Source organism: Schistocerca cancellata, chromosome 8, assembly GCF_023864275.1.
Source record: "Schistocerca cancellata isolate TAMUIC-IGC-003103 chromosome 8, iqSchCanc2.1, whole genome shotgun sequence".
NCBI classification, from domain to species: domain Eukaryota; kingdom Metazoa; phylum Arthropoda; class Insecta; order Orthoptera; family Acrididae; genus Schistocerca; species Schistocerca cancellata.
The window spans coordinates 196,364,357-196,375,531 of record NC_064633.1 but is presented as its reverse complement, the minus strand read 5'-3'; the positions used below and the strand labels follow the sequence as shown (position 1 = coordinate 196,375,531).

Sequence of the window (11,175 nt, the reverse complement as noted above, 5' to 3'; positions counted from 1 at the left end):
TGCACGAGTTAGAACTGTGCCATTGTCAGCAGCCCACCCCTGACCACACGGTGTAGGGGTATGAAATAACAAGAAAGAAGAGAAAAGAACCGAAGTCAGATGAATTTTAGATATATAACTAAGAAAACAAATCTTTTAATCTACACGTTAATTGTATTCTTTGCACAACTTTTCTGCTGTTTTTATTTTTACTGTATGGCTAGTTTGCAGTGTGTTCATTTATTCCAGTTGTAACACTTGAATATAGCTTAAGGCTGAGATCTAGATCGTGTAATGAAGCACATCATACAAATAGCGCTCGTATCTTTCCGTAAGTTTTATATGACTGTGGCTCCACACGAAGGAGAAAAAAATCACTCCGTGTAACGCTGCCTCACAGGCCTGCCAAGGTGGGCTGCGAGATGAGACGCAGGCCCGTGAGGTGACGCAGGGGGGCTCACGCCAAATTCCTCACGGCAACGTGAGTCACGGCGACAATCATCGCAAGTTGGATCGCAGTTTCAATACGCAGTTTGCTGAGGAACTTTGACTCTGGCAGAGGTGGCGACTACTTCTGCTATGTTAATAGATATAAGTTCAGAATCGGATTCCGATTCTGAGTTTCAGTTCTAAACGGTGGCCCGCATCTCGTGGTCGTGCGGTAGCGTTCTCGCTTCCCACGCCCGGGTTCCCGGGTTCGATTCCCGGCGGGGTCAGGGATTTTCTCTGCCTCGTGATGGCTGGGTGTTGTGTGCTGTCCTTAGATTAATTAGGTTTAAGTAGTTCTAAGTTCTAGGGGACTGATGACCATAGATGTTAAGTCCCATAGTGCTCAGAGCCATTGGAACCATTTTTTCTATACGGTGTGTTACATCGCTTTGATGAAACAAAAAGCAGAAAAAAGTGCGTACATGAAAAGAAGACTAAGTCATGGGGAATTCGCTTTAACTAAGGAATTTGTTGATGAAAAATTCACGAAATATTTTAGATTAAACCGTGATCAATTCCAAGAAGTGCATGGTCTCATCAAGAATGAAATTGACAGACAGGGATGCAACGCTACAAGTCCGATTGGAACCAAGGAGAAACTAGCTGTGTTTTTAAGGCAAGCTATTATGATTAACATATATCTCTATATATAAAAATGTGATTAACATATATCTCTATTTATAAAAATGTTCTGTTGGTTTGTGTATAGCCACTAACCTCCGAAAGCTCTTGACCGATTGCTTTGAAATTTTGACACAACATTGCATTCTAATACAGGATAGTTTTTAGGCACCTATTTCTTTAATATATTATATATAACCTATATACATGCAATTTTTCACGATTTTTTGTAACAATGTTTCCCAATTATAAAATTTGTATAAATTTATATATTACAGCTATATATATATATATATATATATATATACGCGCATATTCTAGTAGAACGTTGTGTCAAAATTTACATGCGCGTAGTCCAGTGCAACGTTGTGTCCAAATTTTAGAGCATTGGAACTAGGGTTACCATATATCCAAATGAAGTAACCGAGGGTATTACAGTCTTTATGTGAACACAATGGCTTAATTTTTTTAAATATATAAATATAAAAGCATATTTCTCGCTTCCTCGAACTTTCTGAAGTAACTATTCCTTGGATTAATTGTTTTCATAGATTTGAGAACATGTGAGGTCTTTATATGATATAAAAGGCACTGTCCTGATTGACTGAGTGATTGACTCATAGCGCCCAGTCGAAACCACTGACGATAGTGTAGGATGTATACACATTTCCCATCCATATTTAGCAACTGCAGAAGTATAGCCGGGTCCGCTAGTTGCCTATACTTCTGTATGCAATATAATATTGCCATCACCAATGGCAAAGGGTAACAGTTTGGCGTTCATAGAAAACTCTTTATTGAAGAAACATAATAATATTCTGTAATAACACACAAATACCGTCTGTACAGAAAATGTAAATATCAAAATTTTTACTAACATTCAGTTTTCAGCGAAATTATTAATAAGTGTGAGCAAATCATGCCGATTTAAGGCCGTAGTTTAAGTGCTTTTTGAAACACACTATCATCTTGTGTAGTAAGCGATGGACTGTTGGAAATTAAAGAATGGGATGGAGTTGATGAACTAGAGTGGGGTGGCCTGGGGGATTGGTTACTGTACGGGGACAACTCGTGATATGATGGCCGCTGAACTGTGTTGAACTGTGGATTTCTCATAGGAATGTTCAGCAACGAGGCCTCCATTTCTGTAACCACACGGAAAATGTCATTTCTGATGACATACTGAGATGACAGTGGCATGCATCTGGTCATCTGGTACATTGACATGAAGAAGTGGTACAGAGGATCACTTGGAGCACTCGTTTGTGCCAACAGATTTCTTCTTTCTTCTGATCTCGATCTTCTTCGTTCTTCATGTTGTTCAATGCTTTGTTTGAGTAATCCAGCAATAGTGTCTTTCTTCATTTTTTTTGCAGATGTCGGTTCTTGTGGTGGAGGTGACATTTCAGGAAGTGCCCGTGATTGAAGTTCGTCTCGAATACTTCTGGTTACCTGCTGCATGTTGAGTGATTCCTCACCCTCGTCGACTACATCAGTTGGACTATCAGTGACACAATTTTTTGATGTGGTTTCATTATCATCAGTGTATTCGTTTAGCTTCCCTTGTCGTGTTTTACTGGCCATATATGGTTGTAGAAATCCCATCTGCTTTTGAAATTTCCATTCTTTAAGCGATTGAGCTGGTGCCCCACTTTTCATGGATTTTTGCTGTCTTCTGAGAGCATCTCTCAGCGAATGTCTCAATTTCTCCCACAACGCTTTCGCTTCAACACCTGCAACAACGATGTCAAAAGAGAATTTCGCTATGTCAATTATTCACTAATTAATTAAAAAATAAACAAATACAGCTACAAATCTATCACTCCCTTTTTAATTTTTTTCTTTTATGTTCTAGGTATTTGGCGACAGGGAACACATACAGAACTATTGCATACAGCTACAGAATGGGAGAACGAACGGTCGCTAACATCGTATCGGATGTATCTCAAGCTGTATGGAAAGTAACGCGACCAATATTTATGCAAGAACCCACAAAAGAACAGTGGGAATCAATCGCAGCTGGTTTCCAAAGAAGATGACAATTCCCAGGCTGCATAGGCGCCATTGATGGGAAACATGTAGTAATAAGAAAACCCGGGAAACTGGATCCCCCTATCTCAATTACAAACACACTTTCTCCATCGTGCTAATGGCTACCGTAGACTACGAGAATAAATTCATTATTATTGATGTTGGGTCACAAGGGAGGTTCAGTGATGGAAGCATTTTCAATACAAGCGTTTTGGCGAAAAGAATGATGAAACACACTTTACAGCTTCCGTCACCTGCTGCACTACCTCCAATACAGGAGGCAATGCCTTTCGTATTTGTAGGCGATGTGAGAATTTGATGCGACCTTATCCAAGACGAAGCGTCACTGACCATTATGAAAACAAAGTGTACAATCATAGACTGTCAAGAGCACGCCAAACGGCAGAGTGCGGTTTTGGTATATTTTGCATGGGGGCTTAATTAAATATAATGCAAATAATTTTAATTTTAGTCGCTGTCTGTCCGGTTACGCAGTCTCGTAACCGGTTGGCCCTGACTAGTATTACTCCGCAATCTGACTGCATAGAATAACAACAAAGAATGAAAGAAAACTTCCGTTAACACAATTAATTAATTAAGTCCCCAGCAACTATAAAAGCTACGAAACAACAAAGCACAAGTGTAACTGTTCTGTGTGTGGAAGTGTGATTCAACGTACACATCTGGCATGGTTCTTCCTCAATAAGACAAGGTATTTTAAGCACCATTTACAATGAAGTAATTAAAAAAAACCAGAAATGCTATAATTGCATATAGAAACCAGAATTACAGTCTAATACATGAACACAAGCCAGATGCTTTGTTGACTGAACCTGTGACCAAGAGGCATTGTTAGTTAGGACATTTGAAATAAAAAATAAAAAAATTTCTTTACCTTCATATATATTGACGAAAAATACACTCTGATCATTACAACATCCGCAATCGAACAGCATCAGCTGTGTAGCCCATCAGAACAACTGCACACAACATGCTCACAACTAGTCTTCCAACTACGGCTACCTCAGAACTACAACTGCCCACGGCAACTTCTCAACAAGCACTGCCAGTGGAGGCGGTTGAATAATACTCTTTGGCGCAATCTCTGGCGCTGTGACTCAGTGTAGCCACCTTTAAACTTGCTTCGCGTTTTCGAGTTTTTCGAACACCATTTGAAATTAAAGTAGATAGTGTTATCAGTCCCCCTATGAACCATGTACCTTGCCGTTAGTGGGGAGGCTTGCGTGCCTCAACGATACAGATAGCCGTACCTTAGGTACAACCACAACGGAGGAGTACCTGTTGAGAGGCCAGACAAACATGTGGTTCCTGAAGAGGGGCAGCAGCCTCTTCAGTAGTTGCAGGGGCAACAGTCTGGATGATTGACTGATCTGCCCTGTAACACCAAAACGGCCTTGCTGTTGTGGTACTGCGAACAGCTGAAAGCAAGGGGAAACTATACCCGTAATTTTTCCCGAGGGCATGCAGCTTTACTGTATGGTTAAATGATGATGGCGTCCTCTTGGGTAAAATATTCCGGAGGTAAAATAGTCCCCCATTCGGATCTCCGGGCGGGGACTACTCAAGAGGACGTCGTTATCAGGAGAAAGAAAACTGGCGTTCTACGGATCGGAGCGTGGAATGTCACATCCCTTAATCGGGCAGGTAGGTTAGAAAATTTAAAAAGGGAAATGGATAGGTTAAAGTTAGATATAGTGGGAATTAGTGAAGTTCGGTGGCAGGAGGAACAAGACTTCTGGTCAGGTGAATACAGGTTTATAAATACAAAATCAAATAAGGGTAACGCAGGAGTAGGTTTAATAATGATTAAAAAAATAGGAGTACGGGTAAGCTACTACAAACAGCATAGTGAACGTACTATTGTGGCCAAGATAGATACGAAACCCACGCCTACTACAGTAGTACAAGTTTATATGCCTACTAGCTCTGCAGATGACGAAGAAATTGATGAAATGTATGATGAGATAAAAGAAATTATTCAAATAGCGAAGGGAGACGAATATTTAATAGTCATAGGTGACTGGAATTCAACAGTAGGAAAAGGAAGAGAATGAAACGTAGTAGGTGAATATGGATTGGGGCTAAGAAATGAAAGAGGAAGCCGTCTGGTAGAATTTTGCACAGAGCATAACTTAATCATAGCTAACACTTGGTTTAAGAATCATGAAAGAAGGTTGTATACATGGAATAGCCCTGGAGATACTAAAAGGTTTCAGATAGATTATATAATGGTAAGACAGAGATTTAGGAACCAGGTTTTAAGTTGTAAGACATTTCCAGGGGCAGATGTGGACTCTGACTACAATCTATTGGTTATGAACTGTAGATTAAAACTGAAGAAGCTGCAAAAAGTGGGAATTTAAGGAGATGGGACCTGGATAAACTGACTAAACCAGAGGTTGTAGAGAGTTTCAGGGAGAGCATTAGGGAACGATTGCCAGGAATGGGGGAAAGAAATGCAGTAGAAGAAGAATGGGTAGCTCTGAGGGATGAAGTAGTGAAGGCAACAGAGGATCAAGTAGGTAAAAAGACGAGGGCTAGTAGAAATCCTTGGATAACAGAAGAGATACTGAATTTAACTGATGAAAGGAGAAAATACAAAAATGCAGTAAATGAAGCAGGCAAAAAGGAATACAAACGTCTCAAAAATGAGATCGACAGGAAGTGCAAAATGGCTAAGCAGGGATGGCTAGAGGACAAATGTAAGGAGGTAGAGGCTTATCTCACTAGGGGTAAGATAGATACTGCCTACAGGAAAATTAAAGAGACCTTTGGAGAAAAGAGAACCACTTGCATGAATATCAAGAGCTCAGATGGAAACCCAGTTCTAATCAAAGAGGGGAAAGCAGAAAGGTGGAAGGAGTATATAAGAGGGTTTATACAAGGGCGATGTATTTGAGGACAATATAATGGAAATGGAAGAGGATGTTGATGAAGATGAAATGGGAGATATGATACTACGTGAAGAGTTTGACAGAGCACTGAAAGACCTGAGTCGAAACAAGACCCCGGGAATAGACAACATTCCATCAGAACTACTGACGGCCTTGGGAGAGCCAGTCCTGACAAAACTCTACCATTTGGTGAGCAAGATGTATGAGACAGGCGAAATCCCCTCAGACTTCAAGAAGAATATAATAATTCCAATCCCAAAGAAAGCAGGTGTTGACAGATGTGAAAATTACCGAACTATCAGTTTAATAAGTCACAGCTGCAAAATACTAACGCGAATTCTTTACAGAAGAATGGAAAAACTGGTAGGAGCTGACCTCGGGGATGATCAGTTTGGATTATGTAGAAATGTTGGAACACGTGAGGCAATACTGACCCTACGACTTATCTTAGAAGAAAGATTAAGGAAAGGAAAACCTACGTTATTAGCGTTTGTAGACTTAGAGAAAGCTTTTGACAATGTTGATTCAAATTCTGAAGGTGGCAGCGGTAAAATACAGGGAGCGAAAGGCATTTAAAATTTGTATAGAAAGCAGATGGCAGTTATAAGAGTCGAGAGACATGAAAGGGAAGCAGTGGTTGGGAAGGGAGTGAGACAGGGTTGTAGCCTCTCCCCGATGCTATTCAATCTGTATATAGAGCAAGCAGTAAAGGAAACAAAAGAAAAGTTCAGAGTAGGCATTAAAATCCATGGAGAAGAAATAAAAACCTTGAGGTTCGCCGATGACATTGTAATTCTGTCAGAGACAGCAAAGGACTTGGAAGAGCAGTTGAACGGAATGGACAGTGTCTTGAGAGGAGGGTATAAGATGAACGTCAACAAAAGCAAAACGAGGATAATGGAATGTAGTCGAATTAAGTAGGGTGATGCTGAGGGAATTAGATTAGGAAATGAATCACTTAAAGTAGTGAAGGAGTTTTGCTATTTGGGGAGCAAAATAACTGATGATGGTCGAAGTAGAGAGGATATAAAATGTAGACTGGCAATGGCAAGGAAAGCGTTTCTGAAGAAGAGAAATTTGTTAACATCGAGTATTGATTTAAGTGTCAGGAAGTCGTTTCTGAGAGAATTTGTATGTTGTATGGAGTGTAACCATGTATGGAAGCGAAACATGGACGATAAATAGTTTAGACAAGAAGAGAATAGAAGCCTTCGAAATGTGGTGCTACAGAAGAATGCTGAAGATTAGATGGGTAGATCACATAACTAACGAGGAGGTATTGAATAGAATTGGGGAGAAGAGGAGTTTGTGGCACAACTTGACTAGAAGAAGTGATCGGTTGGTAGGACATGTTCTGAGGCGTCAAAGGATCACCAATTTAGTACTGGAGGGCAGTGTGGAGTGTAAAAATCGTAGAGGGAGAGCAAGAGATGAATACACTAAGCAGATTCAGAAGGATGTAGGCTGCAGTAGGTACTGGGAGATGAAGAAGCTTGCACAGGATAGAGTAGCATGGAGAGCTGCATCAAACCAGTCTCAGGACTGAAGCCAACAACAAGAACAACAACAACAACAACAGTGTTATCAGTGTTATGATGGCAGCTTGTGTGTTGCACAACTATTTTATTACTTCTAAAACTGAAATAAGTGGAGACGACACTATGGAGGATTACAATCAAATGTAACACGAAGTTCACAGAAAGCTTTCACAATTCGACAGAACTTCACTACATACTTTAACACTACAGGAATGGTTCCTTGGCAAAGGGAAAGTGTTTCGAGAGGAAAGTACTGAGAAACTAAGAATGTCCATACAGCTGCGACGTAATGTTTCAAATACATAAATTAATTCATAACATTTATGTCATGCTTCTATTTTGTGAAACAATACATTGGTACATGTTAATTGCAATGAAAGTCTTTATGTTGGGTTCAATACTAATTAAAATTTTTAATTCATTTACTCGAAAGATGTTCTTATTATAAACCATCCCGTACAGCCTGCAAATTCAACCACCTCACACTAACACCACCAATTTCCAAACCTTACCCATGGACATCCCTTTCATATCGCTAGGCCTGCTACAAGTGGGCCACGTAAACACACAGTACCTACTGCCCCAGTGTAACGATTGTACAGCATGTGCGCCGACTACGTGGATGTGCCAGTGCTGGAGCAACCACAAACATGCCGCACCCACAAAATTTTTAGTTTGATAAAAATAAAATGAATATTTCTCACTTGCCTTTATAAAAAATAGAGAACTATTATAACACTGAGATAGAAGTAAAAATTTCTGACATCTAAACAATGTCTTTTTTTTCCAGAAGGGTTTGTGCATAGCATGGAATCCCTTCTTTTCGGCTTGCTTTCATTTCCTGATAAGTGATACGCTACAAGACACCTGATTCCATTCGTCCACAGTTGTTTTGAAATATGTCCTTGCCAATATTGAGCAATAATAAAGAATAATCCGTGATACAAAGAAGCCGATTGCTATTTTTTAAACATAACAGCGGTGTCGTTTAAGATTTCAGTGCAATTGTTTTCACCTAATCTGGTTTGTTATCGTTTTGTTTGTTGAGACCATGGTTTGAAGTAGAGATGGGCAAACTGAAACACGTAACTGTTTCGAAACAAATAAAACATTACAATGTAATGTTTCGATACGCTGTTTCGAAACAGTGAAACAGTTTGTGTTATGTAATTTAATAAGCCTACACATTATATCATCTTGAATGTCTATTGTATAAGTATGTCTATATAAACACAAATGAAATGCGAGAGCGCTAATCATATCGCAGAAAGTATGAAACTATCATTTAGGCGTCTTGGCAGTTTCGTATTTCATGCAGCAAATGCGCTGCTTTCTTGTCGTGTGATTTTCAGACTTTTCAATTGGCTGAGGACAGCCATAGCTGAAGACAGAAGAACCACCACGAACGGAACTGGAGGTGGGAGCAAACTACAGAAACAGCGGATATGCTACTGGGATTCCCACATTCCGTTAGTATGGGTAATATACCCATCCTGCTAATTTCCATGAATACAAAGGGAATCATTGTGGATAATAGGCACAGTGACTATAGACTTACAAATAATGCCAAATAATTCGAATAAACAACAAAATATAACAGAAAAAAATTTGTCTTTCAAGGTGTTTCGAACCGTTACTATAAATTCACCATGCTTGCCAGCCCTTCCCGTTCACCATTACACTATCAGTGCTATGTCAAACAGATTGCGGTTAAAGGCGCTGCAGTCTGGAACCGCAAGACCGCTACAGTCGCAGGTTCGAATCCTGCCTCGGGCATGGATGTTTGTGATGTCCTTAGGTTAGTTAGGTTTAACTAGTTCTAAGTTCTAGGGGACTAATGACCTCAGCAGTTGAGTCCTATAGTGCTCAGAGCCATTTGAACCATTTTGAACCTCAAACAGATTGCTTGCAATTATACCTACATCAGATTTATATGTATATATGTCTAATAACTGTCACTCTACGCCTTTTTTTATTCAAAATGTTGTAGGCTTACTTGCGCTTTTCAATATGATTACTGGACATGAACAGAGAAGCGTATGTTATAAAAAAGTGTAATTTAACTGAATGATTTTCACATATTTATTATTTTGAATGTGAATAGTATGCGTTGTTTTATTATTTGGTTAGTGTTTATAAAGCAGATGTTACGCCATTTCGGAATAGGACAGTCAGCTAGAAACGAAGCTTTATTTTCGGATATCTTAAGCTTCATGCCATTGCTTGTCAAAAAGATTTCGACACTCTTGAAAGTGTTTCACGAAGTGGTATGTTGTGTTTCAGTATCTGTGCCGAGCCCGAATCTCGTGCGACACAGAGCGGAATGAAACATCACTGTTTCGATACAATTAGTTCGTTCCAAGCACAGGTGGACTGAAACAGCCTTATTTTGAAACAATGATACAGTTTGTGTGTCTGGCTCGAGATCGAATCTGGTCCAGTTATCCGAGACAGGGGCGGAATGAAACACCACTCTTTCGAAACAATGAACCACAGCCGTTCCGAAACACTGAAACAGTTCCACGTATCGATACACTGTATCGAAACATAGAAACAGTGGCCAAGTCTAGTTTGAAGGATCCGGAGCTTTTATTGTTGACTGACGTGGTTGTAAGCCCTGATGTGGGAGAGGCTTTTATTAAATTTTGTTTTTTACATGTTTAACGAAGTTTGGTAAGAGTGGTTGGCTAGCTGGCTGGCTACAGGTTCTCACGCCGAAGAAGGCACGAGCAGGACCATATGGCGTGAGTCAGAAGGGGCAGAGTAGTTGCTAGTTGGTGAGAAAAGCCCTTGCTGTCGCCTGGGCTACTGTATATATAGCGAGAAGTGGGCAAATTTCATTATTAGCAATTAACAGAATCCGTATTTTCGCATACAGACATTAGCAGAAACAGAATCCTATTAGTCATCAGGACTATCCAACAACAAATCAATTTAAACAGTGGTCATAGAACTTTGTGTCATTCTGAAAGACGTAGTTAAATCCACCTATTCCGTTTTCACTGGTAGATACGGAGGGCTACACGCTAGTAAGGAATGATATTGTAAGGAACCTAGGGATCTTTTTTGATAAACATTTAACCAGGACAGAGCACATCACGAAAATTTGCTACATAGTTTTAAGAATGTCAATGTAGAATGTTAACAACGAATTACAATGCAACTTACCATTTCGTATGTCCGTTTCCTTGGCCACTTCCTCCCACTTCTCTGCTTTCAGCTTCGTTTTCAAGTAATCTTTATGGCTTGTATTATACAGAACTTTGCGAACACGTACGGCTTCAATTAGCTTTTCCTCCATTTCGAACTACCAACAGCCAGAACCACCGTGAGCCTCGCAGTAAACTGTGTACAGGAGACTGTGGCCCGCAGGGTCACCAAGCGCAGGAACTGCGTCACGTCACGCTGCGCTCTAACGTGCGCAGGACGATTCAGTTGTGTGGTTCGCAAAAACTCACCGTGAGTCACCCTGCGTCACCTCACGGACCTGCGTCTCATCTTGCGGCCAGCCTTGACTGTGGCGCCACGCAGTTTTTAAGCAGAGCTTTGCATAGTTGACAGCGTATCCAGGCACGACTATCGACACGGTGTAAGGAAAACCG

At 40.3% G+C, this 11,175-nt stretch overlaps 1 protein-coding gene across 1 annotated transcript; it reads right to left on the bottom strand.

Annotated features, from left to right (window-relative positions):
- Nucleotides 1-1,976: 1,976 nt before the first annotated feature.
- On the bottom strand, nucleotides 1,977-10,964 carry LOC126095151 (uncharacterized). The gene is made up of 2 exons (XM_049909876.1): nucleotides 10,742-10,964; nucleotides 1,977-2,822 (listed from the first exon to the last, which is right to left on the bottom strand). The coding sequence occupies exons 1-2, from the start codon at nucleotides 10,872-10,874 to the stop codon at nucleotides 2,017-2,019; spliced, it is 939 nt and encodes a 312-aa protein (XP_049765833.1). The 5' UTR covers nucleotides 10,875-10,964; the 3' UTR covers nucleotides 1,977-2,016.
- Nucleotides 10,965-11,175: the final 211 nt, after the last annotated feature.